This window comes from Cygnus atratus, chromosome Z (assembly GCF_013377495.2).
Source record: "Cygnus atratus isolate AKBS03 ecotype Queensland, Australia chromosome Z, CAtr_DNAZoo_HiC_assembly, whole genome shotgun sequence".
Taxonomy (NCBI): Eukaryota; Metazoa; Chordata; class Aves; order Anseriformes; family Anatidae; genus Cygnus; species Cygnus atratus.
The window spans coordinates 39,096,126-39,116,069 of record NC_066396.1 but is presented as its reverse complement, the minus strand read 5'-3'; the positions used below and the strand labels follow the sequence as shown (position 1 = coordinate 39,116,069).

At 37.8% G+C, this 19,944-nt stretch overlaps 1 protein-coding gene across 2 annotated transcripts; it reads right to left on the bottom strand.

The window, feature by feature from the left end:
* Positions 1–2,800: 2,800 nt before the first annotated feature.
* ABHD17B (abhydrolase domain containing 17B, depalmitoylase) lies at positions 2,801–19,894 on the bottom strand. 2 transcript variants are annotated; one of them, XM_035558575.2, is made up of 4 exons: positions 19,654–19,894; positions 13,576–14,050; positions 4,756–4,935; positions 2,801–3,872 (listed from the first exon to the last, which is right to left on the bottom strand). In XM_035558575.2, exons 2-4 carry the CDS (start codon positions 14,040–14,042, stop codon positions 3,653–3,655), a joined length of 867 nt encoding a protein of 288 aa, XP_035414468.1. In that variant the 5' UTR covers positions 14,043–14,050; positions 19,654–19,894; the 3' UTR covers positions 2,801–3,652. The 2 variants fall into 2 exon arrangements, with proteins under 2 accessions (XP_035414468.1, XP_035414469.1); XM_035558576.2 differs by lacking the exon at positions 19,654–19,894 and adding an exon at positions 19,226–19,519.
* Positions 19,895–19,944: the final 50 nt, after the last annotated feature.

The window sequence follows — 19,944 nt, the reverse complement described above, 5'->3', positions numbered from 1 at the left end:
AATACAGGGACACTTCCTGTAGCAGTCTTCGATGCTTTTCTGATGCTGAAAGTTGAAACATCATAAATGGAAGGCAGTCAATAAACATAATTCTTATCATCCTTATCATTCAAGTCTCCAATTCTGAGCTGGTGTACAATGATGTACAAATATGAATAGTGCCAACTATCTAAAAGATTTTCATACCATACTTCAGAAAATCACAGCACAACTGAGGCTGAAAGAGATCTCGAGATTACTTAGTCCAACCCACATGGCTCAGAGAAGGGTCAACTGCAGCAGGTTGCCCAGAGCTGTGTTCCATAAACTGAGCTGAGTATCCATAAAGATGGAAACTCCACATCTTCTCTTTGCAGCACTCCAGATGTCTCACCCAATGCCAAGTAGAGAGGAAGGGTCACCTCTCTAAAACTGCTGACAAGTCTCCTCCTAATGCAGCCCAGAATGCCGTTGGCCTTCTTTGCTCTGAGAGTGCATCACTGGCTCACAGTCAGCTTGTCCACCCCAAAGTCCTTCTCTGCAGAGCTGCTTTCAAGGAGATCAGCCCCCTAGTTATACAGGTTGCATTTTCCTCCTCCGATTCTCAAACACTATTTACCTTACTTCTTACTTAGTTTCTTCACTTTACCTTCCACTAGCAATGCATACCATACACTGAGAAAAAAAAATGGAACATTCTGTAGTGAGGTACTGACTAGCTAGCTCTGTAGCACAATAATGTCCAATTAAAAGAGCCCAGAAGTAAACACACAATTTTTCATGTTCTTAAAAAAAGTAACGCAACTTGGAAATCCACCAATAAGAGTAGCTAACTGAACGTACACTTAGAGCACTTTACTGCCACATGAGAACAGCAAACAGAAGTGAGATCATGGCTTTATTTATTTTTTAAAATCTGTAGCTGGGAATGAGATAGCGTAGGCTCAAAACATGCCCCCAAAAGACCACACCTTTAGAGAGTAATCACAGTTTATATAAATGAAGTTGTTTTTAAAAGGTGATTTGCCAGGTTTACAGAACTGAGAAGAATTTACTGTCAAATATCTGGCTAAACAAATAAAAAAAGAATAAGACCACGTGGTTCACAACGCTCTTTTCATTTTCTGTAAAATAAAGACATTGTGCTACTAATGAATGCTGAATCAACTCTTATGTATCATGAGACAATTGCATTTATAACAAAACAACAGCTTATTGTCAATCTCACCAAAATGATGGTTTAAAGACAAGACAACCGCCATGTCAAATGTTTTCCTCCAAGCCGCAATAGCTCAGAGTTGCTTTACATCAGTCACATGTTTGTTGTCATAGTATAACTCTCAATACAAGCTAGGCTGTGCATAAAAGCTATATTAATTCCTTCAGTAAACAACTCATCTGAAAAACCTAGGTGTAAAATACAAATTGGAACAAACTGGCAGTAATTAACAATGCACAAGTGGTCCCAAAGAGACCAGAATCTTTACTCACCACTGTAATCTGGCACAGCTGCATCTACTGAAGACAACACAGTGCTAGTCAGGCCTTTTGTTCTGCCTCAACAAAACAGAAACAAGAGCAACAAAGTGGCTATGCCACCTATTCTGTCCTTTCAATTACAGGGTGCCATAATATTCCCTAGCAGTCAGTTCTTGTGATGACACTTGATCATTTGCCTGCAATTTTTAGTACTACCAGCCAATCTGTATCACTTTTCACCAGAGTTCTACAATCTTTATTTGTGTATTTCTGAAAGAAGCTCTGGAAACACGCTTTAAAATGAAAGCGCTCAAACACTTATGGGAAAGTATTTCCATCTAAATCAGAGATAGTGTCTGAAAGGCGGTAAGAAAATAGTCAACTGTATATAAAGTATGATGTAATAGAGCTGATTTACATACCTATTTAAGTGCATTTCCAACTCAATATTGGATTGGGGTGAAAATCTACTGTAACATTATTGTATCTGAGTACTAGTTTGAAGTTCAGAACATACTGATTCCTATTTGATCAGAAAGGCAAACAAAAAACAGCTGAGAACAAACTTAAATTTGTTTATATTCAAGACAGCACAAGAAGAGACAGTGAAGATTTCAAAATTAACCTTAAATTCATTATAGAAGAATGTACATAAAGAAGTCCTGCAGCAAGAAAGCTGTATGTTTAGCAGCTGACAGCAGAAAATAAGACAATGTATGGGAGTAGGAAGGTGATCAGAACAGTACATGCAGATAAAAGAAATATGCCAATATTATTAACAGTGGATTACTGTTTTAGTTCTCAGATTTCTTGGAGTAAATGTGGAGATGCTTATTTTATCACCAGCAACTATTGCTATTTCTTTAAAAAAAAGAAATGAAGAACAGCAAGTGTGTGGAATATTGTTTACTGTTAATCAACAAAACCGAACCAAAGTTTTCACAATACTTGATGCTACATTTAATTATACAATAGTCTCAATCACAAAACAAGTAGAACAATTAAACTCCATAAGGCCTTAAAATTAGAAGCACAGTGTGTATTGTAAGAATATTACTTTGTTTACAAATACGCTACATGGCATTATTTTTTCATAGTTTTATTCAAGCAAAATGCATTCAAGGGAAAGGCAACTTACAAAGTTTATTTTACTATGAATTAATAGAAAAATGTCAACATTCTCTTTTTGTCCCACCTCCCATCCTGTCCAGGAGCAATTAGTAAGATTTCCATACAATACTCAAAGAAAACAATAACTTTACACTAAACATCCAAAAGTAAGTCTGAACGGACTATTGCAAACTTGCAAATTGTTTATTAAAAAGTTGGATAAACTTCCAGGTTCTTTCTATTGAAATATTGCATCTCTAACCAATCAATGTTTAAAACTACATTGCCCACAAAGCTTTCTAGGTTCTAAAAGCCTTAATGGTTTCAAAGTAGTACTTAGTGGCCTCAGTAGCAATCACGTGAATGATATTTATGTTGTTACAATGGTAACTTATGATATTATGTTGGCAAGATTAGGACTGCTGAGAAGATGCATGGGCAAATTTGTCCTTTTCAGGTTAAAAAAAAGCACACAAAGAAAACAGAACAACTAAAGTTTAACTAACCACAAAAGATATGAAATATATGCAAAGAGATCTATTTTGATCCCCTCCCTCTATAACAGGGCACAGGTTCTTTCCAGTGACTGTTTGTTCTTATTACATACATGAGTAATTGCTCAAATTTCATGGCTATTGCATTTTTACAGGACAACTGCTTAGAAGTCTGGTTTTTAATTTACACCTGTGCAACAGAATAAGTCACAGTACATTTTGAGATGTTTAAAAAATATTTATAAACTTATTTTTTATATGCTAAAGCATTTGGCAACACTTTTACAGCACTTGATTTTATATAATTAAAATTTCATACAGTACTCCTTGTGATTTTTTTGGACATCTAAAAAGAAAAACCTCACACAAAGTAGTATGAACTGCCAAGCTTGACTGCATGATCGTGTAATTCCAGTTTATAATACTGGCATTAAAACCTTCATTAATTATGTTGACAAATCATTACCTGTACATTTAATGAAGGCAACCAACACGATTTGAAAACACAACCTTCAGGTTTTATGTTATGTATGTATCAAGGCGTGCAGTTCTGCAGTGAAATTAAAAAGCATGTAAATATACAAAGAAAATTACAAGTTCACCAGTTCCTGTGATACAAACTGTTTTAATCTTTCAAGGTACTGTCCATAGAGTTCCACATCGTTATGGCCCGCTCCTTCTACCCACAGTGGTTCTACAGGTCTCTGGCAACGTTCAAATAATGCTAGGCCATGTGAAAAGTCAATTACTTCATCTTCAGTCCCATGGATAATTAACACAGGAGATGTTATTTTAGAAATTTTGTCAATGCTGTAAGAAAAAGATTGTATCTATGAACATAATCAGTTTTATTAAATCTTCTTCAAGGAGCAGAGACTCATATTCACTTTTTAATTACACATTGTAGTTTTGACTATTTAATTTTAAAGCTGTTTAGATTATCAGAAAATTAAAACTTATCAACACCCTGGAACATTTACATTAGCACACGTAAAACTACACAGAAAGGAAAAATACTTGTGAAAACTATTAGGATTGAACAACAGAGCAATCCATCTAAAAGTGGTATTCGTTGATTTTTAACATCAATAAAGGTAGTTATTGAACTGATGAAAATACTACTTCAGAGTTTTTCAATAAAAAGTATGCTTGCCAGAACAGATAGAATTTTGGCTTCTGATGTTTAAATATGTGGGGAAAATTCTCAAGTTAGATGTTCAAAATTCAAGGTATTCTTTGAGCCAAGTGTACCAGTCCATGATGGTCCACTAGTGGCACAGTTCTGAAATAAATGACAGGAATTTTCTTCAGTTAAGGTCTACTGATTTATTCCTGTCTTTACTACTTAGTGAAACACATGCAAAAGACTTTAGAGTCAGATTAACAACTCACTGGAAGAGAACTGCTTGTTAGTATTAGCGCTATTAGGGGTTACATACACAGAAAAACTAATCACTTCTTTTACAGATACCCACTGCAATGATTGGAGATGAGAAAAACCTAGAAGACATACGAAGTTCTGGAAACACCTTCAAATCAAACATTTCTCATTGTTGTTATTCACTCTGATTATTGATTTTTTTTTTAAGCCTTTGAAAGAAAATTCTGAGAATGTCATAATACCTGTTGCCCCAGTAAAAAACTTCTGTAATAGAAAAAAATGCATGCAGAAAAAAAAAATCCCACGACTTACTTTGGGAATGCATCAAAGCAATATGTCTTCTTTGTATCAGGAAAAGCTACTCGCATTCCTGAGGTCAGTGGAGAATGAAGAATTACAGCAGCACTTTCATACCTAGCAGCAAGATCCACAGATGGTACTGTTCCTATACTTTGGCCATATATAATCACATTTTCAGGGCGGATTCCATACCTAAAAGACCAAAAGTATTAACAAAAATGGCATATAGAATGAAATAGCCAAAAACAATTACACAAATAAGCAAACAAACCATCGCTGTACATTAAAGTTTCCTAGAAAGGATGAAACAAGGCTGGTACAAGAACAAGCAAATACATTTTCGAACATTTCTGACTTTAAAAGGAAGACTTACTTTGCATTTAAAGCACATTTTTTGCCTTAGGACTGAATGATGCTGAAAGATGTTTTTGGTTTTTTTAAATAAAGACTTGTGAATACAGTTGCAACTTGTGTGCTAGCTGAGTATCTTTACTGCTAGCTCCAGTCAAGCTACAACAGAAAACTGATTACAGCCATATTTGCTCTGTATCTTCAAGTAGATGACCGTCAAACCTGCAAAAATGTGTTTGGCCTTACTGTTCTGATATCTGCTAAAAACTGCAAGCTAGTAAGAGTACTCAGCAATTTCATGGGAAATACATGCCCATACAGACACTGGCCAAAATATTACACATTCTCTGTAACAGCTGAGATACTTTTCTCATCAGTTTGACAGGCAGGTTAGCCAGAGGAAATACCTAAGCTAACTCACAATTAATACAATTCAACAAGCACTACAAAGTTGAAGTCAGCCTCCCCTCCTAGTAAGATGAAAACCTTTATTTCTTCTGTAACTGAGGTTGACCAAAGAGTTGTACAACATCTAGTTAGCACCCACTTAAGTCAGAACTAAAACATTTTTCTACACTAGGATACAAAGATGGTTTGATTGCCAAGTAAAACCATGGTACTGGAAAGGTCTATAAGCAGATGGTTGTGCTGGCAAGGACAGCACTCAAGGCAGAAATGAACTACTGATACATTGATACATATGAGCAAAGTCCTTTTAGTACAGATTCAGACCGGAGAAGTGTGTCTATCTAGACACCTTTGTTTAAATTTACTTAGGAAATGGTGTAATTTAGATAGAAAGAGATAGTGAACTGCATTCAAAAAAATATAAAATAATCAAACATTGTTCTCACATATTATCAGAAGCCTGTTCAGCTGATTTACACTAGACTAACAACATTATGGAATAGCATACAGTAAGTTTATATCTGCCAACTCACAAAATTCCTAAGAGGACTGACAACCAGTTGTTTTCAGTTAAAGTTAAGGAAGGTGCAACCATCACCTCTTCTACAATAAATGTATGCATCTTTTCTGCCAAAGCCGGGAGAGCTGTATCAGATGAGAAGACACATACCTACAGAATTCTCAAACTGGTTTCTTTGCATACACCCAGAAAAGACAGAAAAATTGAAGTAATGAAAAAATTTCCAATATTTTATAAATATGGACATCTGTATAGTAACTATACAGTACTACATTAAAAAAGGTCTAAAAGTCTCAAACCCAAGAATATTAGAGAAAAAGGATGTTTCTCACATGTACCAAAATATTCAAATTACCAAGAAAAAAAATTCTGCAAGTACTTCAAGTACTTCTGCAAGTACTAATTACATCTAAGCAACAACGTAAAAATCATTAGCACCCCAAAACTCATTAGGCACTCCACAAGCTTTCTAAGTTAAGGCTAAAAGCCTCTCTACTCACAACTTAAAATTTAAATAAATAAAAGAATAATTAGTGTTCTGCAAGAACGAAATATAAAACTTGTAAAAGTATCATCACAAACATCCATAGACTCCATCTATACCATGACTACTTAATTTGCTGATTACTCTAGGAACTCTTCCTAGGGAACACTGCTAATGATTAAGAGTTCTAAAACACTAAGACTCAATCATTAGCCTGACATTAACAGCAAACCATCTGTTCAAAACAGTTCTTGGAGCACACAAAAAATTCAAACATTGATTAACGAAAACTTTCTCAAAATTCCAACACACGCTACAAAACAATGAATTAATGCTTTGAAACCTAAACATGATGCAGCTCTCACTATTTCTTTATCTCTTCTGATACACCTGAGAACTGTTACAACAGCTCTAATTCATCACATTTGTGCATTCTGAAAACACAGTATTTCATAGTGTATTTCAGTTTATACAATCTGAACTCAAATACATCATTAGTATGAATGCAATCACGCATTGCATCGTTAGTGTGACATTGAGTTTGTGCAGCACATTGTGACAACAGTTCTCAAAAAACCCTGCAAGTGATCACACATTTCCCTGAAGTATCAAATTTTAGAGCATGCAGACCACTGCACAGAATTTTAAAGCAGAACGTAAAAGTACATTTTGGAGCATATATTCTCTAATGTCTTTATTCTTCATTTTTACCTAACCTTAGGCTGAAGCATATAGATCCTAATAGTAGCTACAAGAAGTAATCAAATCCATGAATAGGTTTACTTTAATGTAAATACAATAAATGCTTTCTCCACCACAGCCAGTCAGACTGCCTTCACAGCATCCCTCAGAAACTGTTTGTTTCACAATCTGGAAACAAAGCCAGTGAAACCTATCATGATAGAGGTGGTTCAAAGCTGTCAGACTTTTGAATATTCTGGCTTGGGGAAAAAAAACAAACACCTTGGGATCCAAAGAACAGTGTCAGTAGTATCCGTGTCTTCAGCTTCCCCTTGTACCACCTTGCAAAGGCTTCTGAAAAGTTGAGGAAAAAGGGAGAGTCCAAGCACCCCTCAGCTACTCTCAGAAGTATCACTTTCCAGCCTAAAATTGAAGAATTCTCAGAAAAGAAAGCTGCTGGCAAATTCTTTATTCACAGAATTAATCTACTTCTCCCTTTGGCAGTCCTGTAGCAAGTAAATTCCAAGACATTTCAGAGAAAATTATTGATTGACCAAATCCTAAACTTCAGAGGCCAGGCAACTAATTTTTGATTAATAATTTAACTATTCCTAATTCAATAACTCTATTATTACTATGGATTATGAATTGAAAGTTTTGCCTGGTTTCCCAAATCAGGAAGTGTCAGATCAACAAAAAGTGACAGTAATACTTCTCTCTTAAACAGTGCCTTACAATTACTGTCCATGCTTAGGAAGGGCAAAGTGATAGGGCTGTGTGCTGTTAACACATGTTCAGGTGCCAAGAGCTCGAAGACATGCTGTGAAAGCTGTTGGCATCTTTGGAAGATTATTATATTGATCAGATTAATAGTGACTCAAATCAGTAGCACTACTGACTGTTCAGGTAATCTTAGAAAAATTCTGCCAGAATAGTCAGACCTTCAGTGTTTTACTGTTGGCAGTAACATGGGGATTTTCAGCCATGATCACCTGAATGGTCCTTGGAACAAAAACCTGAAAGTAGCTGTGCACAGATGCACATTCTCAGAGAAAGCAGTATTCCTCACGGACAATCTACTCTGGACTGAATCTGGCATAATATTTAGACATTTTCAGCAGTTTAAAGGCTGTATACAACATTCTTCTCTTTCCCACAGTAACTAAGATTTCAACTCCTTTCAACATCTGATTCATCCTTTCTTTATGTTTACGCACCTAAGGGTTACCTGCATAGAAAACATGCTCTTCACTGCTCTTCAAGTTAATGTAAAATGTAAAAGTAAACATACCTCTGCTGACAAAAGTTTGCTAGCATTCACACAGAGTCTACATACTCAAACTTCTGTGCAATCACCACATTAAAAGTACAGGTTAACGTCACTACTAAACTAAGATACTGCCAAAGAGGACAGTACCATTTTCCTATTTGTGTCTTCATCCACGTGGTGTGCCCGCTGGGCTTTACCAGCTGGTTTAGGAAACAATCCCTTCTGTGAGTAGAAGGCAGCTACTTTTTGGCTCCTTTGTGCCAACTGTCTTTAGGGTCAGACAGGAAGTGATCTGACACAGGAGGGGTAGAGGGAAGAGCAAGCCAAAACACCACCATAACTGTACCATCACATCACTCCCAAGTATAAGCACCCAAGCTAAAACAGGGCCACTGATAAAGCTTGTGATCTCTCCTGGGAGCCTACATATGCTGATCAGATATTGATGGGGTCTTGTGATGGAGGCAACTCTGAACACTCCCTCCTGATCTTTTTTTTTCACCTTCTGGCAGGGAAAGAAGAACTAGTGTTCTTCTCTTGTACTAAACTGCACACAAATATTCCTCTTCCTCCTTTGTGACCACCTTCACAATGTGCTGTAGCAGAAACTCCTTTTCCATTTCCTTTACATTTTTGTCTCTGTAAATAGACCTTTTCTACACCTGCCTTAGCAACAAACCATCTTTCACTTATTATTTTCCTTTTTATTGAATATAAATATTACCATTACATGTGAACTGCAAAAGGCATGTCTGGCTGTAGTGATTTTTTTTTGGTGGTGTGTGTGTGTTTGTTTTGTTTTGTTTTTGTTATGAAGACTTTAGTTACCTTTAACAATCCAAACCCAGCTGAAATTACCATAGTATGGTTTGTGGGCCCTTAGAGTGCCTGCCATTTTGCCTTTGATACATCTGATGGAGACAGAAAGCAGTTTGTCTTACTACCTCAAACTATGTCTGTTGATCTAGAAGACTTGCTCCCTTTACATTATAAAATAAGGTGTCACTACAATCTACCTTAAAAGGGTACATCTTCGATAGTATCTCTCAGATTCATACTACTAAAGAGGTGCAATAGATGCTCTAAAGAAGCTACTGTTGTGAAGCTATTGCAACACACATTTAACCAACTAACAGCAGTGCTTGGGGCACAGGGAATAAAGAGGAACATCCTGAGGGAGTTTTAAATGCACATTTCAGAACCTTTTGTCATCATTCATATAACACATGGAATTACAGCTGCAAATTGTAGAACGTGAAGGACAAATGTCTTCCACACCTTTAACTATCGCATGAATTTCATTCATGGCCTGGAATGTTGCTTATAGTTCTTCCTCAACGCAGATGCACCCTTCTGTGTATACAACATGCAACGCTGTCAGAAAGGAAGAAGGAATGTTTTACGAGGGGCACATCCATTAACCATGCATGTAGTAATCAACAAGCCACACATCCTTTGCCTCTTCCATGATGGTTTGGACTTTCTTAAACCTTACAGTGCTGCTGGTACATTTGTTTTATTGGCAAGATTTCTTTCCACAATAAATTGAGGCAACTTTTCCCTACCAGTTTAAATAAAAATTCAATCTCTCTCCAAATACTGGAAGTTTAGGCACCAGAAAGCAATACCCCATCTCCTAGCATAAAAGAAAGTTACTTTTGAATGAAAAATGTCATCTGTGAACTCTCAAAAGAACACTTTTCAGCCAACATCAACGCAGACTCAAATTAGGTTCATACTGTAGATGTTCTGCCACTTTGACACATCAGCCTGACAGTGAGATCCTTCAGTTTTTCCAATATTGTGCAGCCCATGGTAAGCAACAATGGCAAGGCTGCTTGGCTTCTCAAAGTTAAATCTGGTCATGAGACTACTCTGGCAACTCCTCGGATTTCTGAATGAGCGCCACTTGCCCTGCATTTGCCTGAGGCTTGTTAAACCTTTCCACCCTTCCTAGGGTGTCATCAAAGGCCTTCAGAGTCCAGGGCAGCAGAAAATAGGCGTATCCCAGAATGACTACTGGAATTTCAACACTTTGTAGCTATGACAGTCAGAAAAAGAATGTCCTCACTTGCAGCTTTTACACAGTGCCATGTACATGAATATGTAACAGCATGCATCTTTCCCAAACATGATGCCAATGAATCACCTTGCCATCTTCCACAGTCAGCATTCACAGGTATAGCTACTGAGTCCTATTAAAATACTGAAAGCAGGTAAGGAATAAGGACAATTCAGAATCTGCATCTGCTGTTTCCCTCTTCAGATATGCTGCCAAAATAGCTCTCTGTATTCACCTACAAGAATGATAATGTTCACATTCCCTTACAGCAACCACTTTTAAGAAAACGATTTTGTAGTAATCTTAGTATCACCCTGAATATTACTTCACAGACTATTTCCAGCTTAAGTCCAACCACCACAGGAAAGTTGTGCCAATTTACAGGAAGGACAATCAGGATTGTTCGTCCAAAATATAACTTAACACTAACATGTCTCTACCACAAGCACCTGCGTTAACTGTAGAAATGACAGCCATGTGCACATTTCAATAAGACCAGAAACACCTTTTAATGCTGGGTTCTGTGACCCCATTCTCACAAAAGATAATGGAGGGAGCTGTGGCTGGCTGTGATCAACCTCCAGCAGACACAAATTCTTCATTCCCTTTTTTGTCACACCACATGATCTGTGAGACACTGTTTGTAAGTCCAGGATCCCTTCCCCTCTCTTCCTATCAACATGAACTTCAAAGGAATTACAGCTATACTTACATCTATCCTATAAACAATCCATAGAGTAATTTGTTTTTAAAGAACACGAACTTTATAAAACATTAAAGACGGTGCCAGTGCAACGCTGACAAAACTGGCTACACTAGAAAAGTGAATCAATGCTGCAGCAAATGCTCAAAGGTCTCTGGTCCAGATATTCATCAAGTATTTTAGTGCAGCTGAGTACCATCTCAGGGCTTAAGAGAACACCATGGAAAGGTAACCATCCTCTATGAGACCGTATGTCCAGAGTCGTGTGCTGAACTTTGTCCTGCTCCATTCAAATACAAAAGGAAGACCAGGACTGCCAGTTGGAAAGTTGCTGAAAGCAGCACAGTGGAAACTAGTAATACCAACCAGTTTTTAAATGAATGGAAATTAGGCAGACCAATCCAAGCTTTAAACACCCTACATATTTCTACAGGGGGGTTAGTACAAGAAGTTTAGACATAGAAAAAAAAACAACACAGGCAGCAAATAAGCTTGAGGTGAGGTCATTCCCAAATAGAAGATGGAAAAGCAAATAGAATATGTATTTAGAGACATATACCCCCTCAATGGCTGTTCAGCAAAGGATGTATTCAGATGGGATATTATTATGAACCTTAATCTTATTTGATTAAAGAAGATATACTATGGGTTAAGGATGGAGGGGAGAATTCATCTTGCTATCACATTTCCTCTTCAGTTTTCATGCAGAAATTGTTAGGGGACAAAGGGCTGAGAATGGAGATGGAGACAATCATTACCAATTAGAAAAAAAAAAGACCCTAGAAACTGTCAAAGCCAATGATTAAATTTCATCATCTAGGTCTCCATTTTTCCGATACGCTTGAACAATTCAGACCGTCTTCAACATTGTCCACAGACCACATTATATTTTGGTCATAGCTACTGGGTATTTCATCAAGTGGCTATCTTCCAGATCACCCATCAACTACAGAACAGTCACCAGAGCACCTGTTGCAGCTCTTGGCTTACCAAACAGATGTCTAGTTAAGTCTCAACATTCCCCTGTAACAAAAAGAAATGCCAAAAACTAATATGATAACAATACAGATGTTTTAGAATACAAGGCTGAATAGCCATCCTATCTGTTTGTATGAGGTTTATGGTAACTGTTCCTTCTACTTTAATCTATGAATGAAATACACTTCTTTAACAGGAAGAATTACATTAAAATTACCTTCCATAAAGGAATGAAAGAGAAAATAACTACTTAGAACTCTGAAAAGGGATAAAATCCTCCAAAATAATAGGGAAACAATTATTATTAAATTGAGCTTTAAATTCACCACGACAACTACCAATTCACAGGATTTACAGAATCTACACTTGCCTAAGTTATATTCCTGATATTTTATTATTAAACAGTACAGTCAGACTGTGATGATTGAACTATAACAGGCTGCACTATATTGAATTCAGTTTTTCCACAGCTCTCTGGTGCTAAATACACAATATAATGGGATTCTTTTTGGTGAACATTACAAAGTATTTTCAAATATATTTTTGTCACTTGGGTACTCATAACACAGTAAGAGTTTTGCATTAAACTGAACAAACCATGGTTAGAAAATGCTCTCAAATTTAAGCAGCAGACACTCAGTGCTGCACTTACTTGATACCTGGGACTCCTAACTGTAATCAGAGAATACATCCACAGTATTTTGTCTTACTACGTTACCTCCCTAAAACCAGAGGCTTAAAACACAGAAACCTTGGAAACAACATCCTTCCAGCTCAGTTTTTTTTTCTTGAATTTATTTGAGCTAACAGCACTGATCAACTTCCTGTTTTTTTTGTTCCCACTATCAAGTATTTATGCAGATCAATTACAAACTCTCTCAGACATCATATCTTGCTAGGGTAGCTTTATATCTTTTGGAAAAGCTGTAGCTGCTAGTCTGAATTCTGAAACAAATGGGGTCTGAACACCATAAAGACCTTTAAGTATCAGAAAAAGAAATTTGAGTCTTCTATCACCCATGTCATACCAGTGGCTCTGTTACTGGGAAGATTATTATAAGTTTTATTTCTCTTCTGAGATTTCCAGCTAAGAAGATCCCAAGCTACAATAATAAATGCTATCTTCTAATTATTCAAGTAAGACTGAATGATATCTTTTTAAATTTCACCCCATTTCACACTCTGTAGTATATCAGCACCATATACCAATCCTGCTCAATACTGGCAATGACTTTGGTATAAGATGCCACCAATCAGCTTTGGTATAAATCCATTAATTATACAATACAGCGTTTCTGTTTAAACTACCAAGGCAGATTAAGTACAACCATTTAGAAAGAGTGCTAGAAAATAAACATGGCAACTAATGTCTTACCTTGTCCTAAGAGCCACCCAAGCAGCATCAATGTCAGCATACAGATTCTTCTCCGTTGGCTTCCCAGAACTTGCACCATATCCAGAATAATCATATGAAAATATGTTGCAATTAATCCGTGAACCCAGTCCTATGTAAAAGCTGCTCATCTGACCTAAGTCAACAGCATTTCCATGCGAGAAGAGCAAAGTATACTTGGCGTTAGGTGAGCAACGCACAAACATACAGGCAATCCTGTTACCCTTACTTGTTCTAGTCATGAAACACTCAATGGCATCTTTTTCTCTTGAAGAATATTGCCAGTCTGCTCGCTCTGAGAGATGCAAAGTCCAGCGACTACCACTTTCATCACACATCAGTGTGTACGTGGGATCAGGAGGTAAGAATGCCAGTTTGGAAGCGATTTTCCCTGGGCATGGCGGACAACAGAAGAGGCAACACAATTCACTAAAGGAAAGATTATTCATCTTCTAGTCTGAAACAGGAAGAGAGAATTGTATCAGTTTCTAGTTATAATTCTGTATAAAAAGAAAAAAAATCATGGAAAATGTAAACTTAACCTCTCATGAAAATAACACGTAATTTTAGTGGAAACATTTAAACACAGCAAAGATTTAAATATGTAAGCAAATTTCTACACAATAGCTTATTTGATAATGTTAGCTACTTTAGAATGAGCATATTGTTAAAGAAGAATGGTAACTCTAAACCCCAGCCAGATATTAAAGCTAAAATATGACTACCCAGGGCAAGAACATGCATGAGTTTTAGAGTTTCTTTTGAGGAAATGAAGTCCCTCACCTTCAGGCAATAACAGAAGAATTCATCCCCTTGACAAATATATGTGAGAAAGAGCAATTAAAATATGTTGCAGTGTTTGCAGGATACTAAGACCATGCAGGTCTCTATAGACAAGAATTGCTACCACATTGTCCAAATGCTGAGAATACACTGTCATGATGAGTTATGGGCTCCTGCAGGTGGTATCAGCAGTAGAAAAGGTGTGTGAAGGCCAAAACTTTAGAAGGCTAAATTAGATGCTTCTACCTGCATAGTAAGCACTCAGACTTTCAGTCCACTAAAATCCAACCTACCTCTGCAGGCTTGCAATGTTTCCAACGTTTCCAAGCCGTTCAAAGAAATTACTGGCTAAGTTTTCCCTTTTTGTACATAGGAATTGGGATTATATTATCCATCTGAATGATACAACTGCTTTTATTCTATGCTTTAGCAAAAACATTCCAAACCAAATGCTCTAACACGGATACTTGGCAAATCTATATAGCCTATACTAACAATTTAAAGCACTGATTAACTGAGTAGGGAGGGGAGGGAGGTTGAAAAAGAACAAAAAAGTAAACACACAGACCTGAAGCAAGGTAGTTAAAGACACAGCTGCCCTGAAAAACAAGCACTGAATTTACAAAAGGGAGAAGGAAGAGGAAAAGAATCCTTGGTTGTGACAGTACTTTTTCCTCAGAGGTAAGAGGGGTGATGTAATCTGCCAACAACCATGCTGGACACCAGCACACCTACGATAAGTATTTACTTTCCTGGTGTGAAGGTATCTGATGTTTCATCTGAACTTAAAAAAAAAAAAAAAAAAAAAAAAAAAAAAAAAAAAACTTTTCCATCCCAACTCTACCACATGTCTCATGTTCAGTTCCTACTAGGTCATGCAAACAGGAACACTCTTACAGTTTCATGTACCAGTTTCAACTGCTACATCCAAACATAAAAACAGGAACAACAACAAAAGTTAGCTTCTGATGTCCACATTCCTATACAGTTTCAAAAATACTTGTGGAAACCAAAAATAAAATAAAATCTTTCTACTAACTACAGTATCTGGCAATATTGAAATCACATTTCAAAGTTTGTTCTCTGACTTCTATACAAGCATAGTCTTCATGCCTGCATGTTTCTCTTTTGAAAAGCTTCATAGAGCACTACTGTAAGAACTTTTTGATACAGATTACTGAGCAATTAGCCTTATTTTGCATGTGTGAATGGTCTATTCCTTTTAGTATATTTTGACTGTATACTGCTGCGTAAATGCCACGTAAAATATACTTTTAGAGTAGTAAACAAGCACAGCAATACAGTCTAATATGCAACACGACCATTCTTGGAATGCTACTGCCCTTTGTAAGGCATGAAAAAGTTTATTTGCCAGAATTGGTATGGTCAATTGTTTTGATTCCGAGTCTCTAGTTTTCTGCAAAACAGAAATCAGAGATTTAGACATGGGTGACCAACACTACCAATTTAGAGGAGACAGCAGAAAGGGGCCACTGCCTCCCATAAAAAGGTAGATTCTCTCTCAAGTAACAAATCCTGAGTAAATGACTTGCCAGTTAAAGAAACAACAGCCTCATGTATTTATGCAATCTGCAAAAGTAGTCACTCAAACTTGTAATAGCTCATCTGTTCCCTTTCAAGTGAGATTATCTGGACATTAATTTCAATCTGCAAGACAGGACAAGTGGAAGAGATCTACTGAAGAGGTCCAGGGATTCTCAAAAGGCTTAGACTGTCTTATGCGAAAGAGCAGCCCCAAAGTTTTTTCCTGCTTTATGTCTCTTACAGCTGTAAGCACCAAAGGAGACACTTTTTTCACCTCTAATAAGAAAGTTCATGTTCACAGCCTTGAGAAACTGCTGTAATACCTCAAAAGGATTTTTTTTTCAAGTACCATCCATGATCCAGTATTTAATTACACTTCTATCAAAAACTGTTAATTGAGTAAATTTTCCCATATTTTCAGAGAAGCTGAAGGCCAAAGCTAGATAATACAATTACTTAAGTGAAGAAAAAAAAAAAAAAGGGCCTCTTGTGCCCAGGACAGTTGATCTTGGAGGTCTTTTCCAACCTAAAGGATTCTATGAATAGCTGACTGCATTCTATTCTAGCATAAAATAATAGATACAAAATTTCTTACTAGCTTCCCAACTGACTTGTCAGAAAGAATTAAAACAGGCGTTTACATTATTTATAACTATAAACAGCCCAGCAACACTACAAATATGATTTCACTCAGAAAATATTTGCTATTTGTCATAGTCATTTCAAGAGACTGGAAGCTGGCCTGTGGAATTCACATTACTGCAGTAACTGCAGTTAATAAGCTGAGGTGGTACTGTGCCCCAAGATAGCTTAAATGTGCTAAAAATGAGCTGTTGCCACACATGGCAAATGACTTATACTGAACAATATGGCTTAAGTATTACTTCTCTCCTGTACTAGACAGCAGTGTAGACTTTACGTAACATCCATTTAATCCAGTGGGAACTATCTTTATTGAAACTAGAGATTCTTATTCCCAAGTTATTTTCCACCCAAGTCATGGCTAGCAACAACCTTTTCTTTAAAAGAAATACTTGCTGTTTTCTCCACTTCGAAGACCTGAAAAAAAACAGGAGATCCCTAGCATCACTAACTGAACAAATCTGTCACAAAACACCTACTGAACTTCCTCAGGAGGATACCTACAGCTAAATGCAAACAACGTTTTCATTATACTGGAACTGGTTTGTCATTCATTGTATTCACATGAGTGTGTTCTTAACCTCCGGATCTGGAATGGAACCAGGATGTGAGAGAGTCCCCAGGGTGCATAGTGTAATTCTGATATCACTGTTTAAAAGTTCAACTGAATCAGCATTTCAGCCTAGTAGTTATGCACAAGATGTCATAATTTTACTTCAATTAAAACAGACACTGTGTTTCCTCAAAAGGTATACTGCTCAGACACTTCAGCGAAGGGATTAAGCTTAAAGTTTGGGGGTTTCTTTCTTTCTTTTTTTTTTTTTAATTGAAAGGCTGGGAAAACACATAATGATTTCCTAGTGACTTACCCAACCAGAAATTAAGATAAAATTTTAAGAAGTCAGAAGTTAATCTTCAATTAGCATTGCTGAGCCTTGGCAAAAGCAGTTCATATTTCCCACTTGAAGATCAAGAGCCTTATTAATAGACAAATAATTAAGTCTAAAATGTCTATTTTAAGTGTAAAATAAAATTTATGGAATGTGAACAAAGTATCATAGTTGATACCGATTAAAAATCGGTCTAATAACAAACAGGCATGACGTATGCTTTATCTGCACTGTTACTAAAACTGGGGCAAAAACAACGCCCACCACGAATTACCTCAAGCACACACTTCCACAAGTACAGATGAGTAATTTTAATGGGGTTCTAAGATACGTAGTGAATAGCTAGGTTATAATCTAACACCTTTTGAGCTTGTATGATGTAAAACTCTGTCCTTATTACAGTAGAATCTCCAAAGCAAAGATCAACACATCCTAACAACATAACAATTTCACCTTCTGTTTGTTATTTCAGTAATAAGGATGTCAGTGCTGTTCTTCAAATGCAGTCCCTTATAAGATTACTAACAACAAAAAGAATATAGTATGAGAAATGTATATATCCTTTAGAACTGTACAGAATTTTGTTTTGCTTTACATAAGTAGGAAAAAAAAACTCTGGTAAAAAAAAAAAGTGTAATGCATTAACTTTTACTATTGCTCCAAGAAAGACAGAGAAACGAAGGAGACCCAAGTGGCATCAAGCACCCTTCACGAGACAGCATTTAAAAGAAAGAAATTGTTTTATCAAATTTATCTAACTCTCTCATGAATAAAATGTAACATACAAAATGGCAAATTTAAAACTGCCTACAGGCAGTAGTTTTAATCCATTCTTCAGCAATTAACCTTATGATTAAGGCTGACAGAAGACGGGGGAAAATTCATCTAACGTGAAAGAACACCTCAAATACTTCCATTTATATTGTGATTCCTAGGATAACACAAACGTAGTTCTTTCATATAAGCAATTATGCCTGTCCTCCTCCCTCTGCAAATCATAACAACAGAGTGACTTCTATTATTCACATCTCTAAGTACTTCACTACAAGCTTAGCCTTGAAAGCCCAACCCTTGCAAACACTTATCGAGAAATCTTGTATTTACATTAAATATAAATTATTCCAATCATGTATTTAAATTAAATTACCTATTTCATAAGAACTATTCAAAAGAACAAAGTCAAACTCGTAAATACTGTTGCCAGTTTGTAAATCTTAGTGTTGCTCTAACTGTCTAACAGGCAAGATATTCATATTGTGGTGTTTTGTTTTTTTAAATAATAATTTTTCATTCCACATTGCTGAAATAAGAAATTTTAATGTAGTTTCCCCTCACACGTTCACTGAACACAACGCAATGAGATCTTGAGTTCAAACCGCTACTGAAACTTTACTATTTGTTTCAACATCCGCATTGTATTCATGGGACAGAAGGGCATGACTACTAGCTTATCTGCTGAAGGAACAAAGTATTTAGTGTAAAATAAGTAAGTGTCCAAGTAAGTACGATATAAAACGATTAAACTAATAGAATTATTAAGAAAGTACACATGGTGGGTCCAGAAAAGAACACACAGGACGTCTATTCAATAATAGTAAAAATAAAAATAAAAAAAATACAGGGAAGTAATGCTTTAAGCTTTCATATACTTCTCAAGGGGCATTACAACCTACATAAAAATGGAGCAGCCTGACAAGACCAACACTTCACTTTGGAATAGTCTGGCTTTGAAGAAAGAAAAGATGAAAACCAAAAAGTTTTAGCATTCTCACAGGCTCAGGAAGACAGGCTTGTAGGGATGGCAGCGCAGAGACCTGCTGCTGCTGCCGGTCGCTCTGTGCGCCTCAAAACCCAGCGGCAGGCTCGGAAAGAGAAGCGGGACACGGGAGGCGCTGCCTGCACGACCCAGCCATTCCTGCTCGCCGGCAGGAGAAACGGCGGCTCCGCAGACCGCAGGCGGACCCCACCGCGGGATGAGGGCGGGTTACATAACGCCACGGCGCTGCCCTGCTACAACGGCTCCCGCACACAGCCCCGCAGAGAAGCCGGTGCCCGCCGGCGCCCCGCGGACGGGCGGCGGGGCGGAGCGGGGGGGAAGGGGGCGGGGGGGGGAAACCGCGGCGGCCGCACCTGCCGGGCAGCGCCGAGCCCCCCCTGCCCCGCCCCGCCTCACCCCGACACCCCGGCATCCCTCGCCTACCTGCGGCGGGCCCTCAGCCCCCGTCCGGCGGCCCCCAACCGCCGCCGGGAGGAGGAGGGGGGGGGGGGGGGGAGTCGTCGGTTGTGCTGAGTAACGGCTCGGCGGCTGGCTCAACCGTCGGTCTGTCTGTCCGTCCGTCCGTCTGTCCGTCTGTCAGCAGCCCCTGCTCCGGTGCCGTCGCGGCCTAAGGGAGCGGCGCCGCCGTCGCCCCGCCGAGCGGCTGCACCACTGAGGGGGCGGTGGGCGGGGGCGGGGCCAGCCGCGCGGAGAGCCAATGGGAGCGCCGCCCGC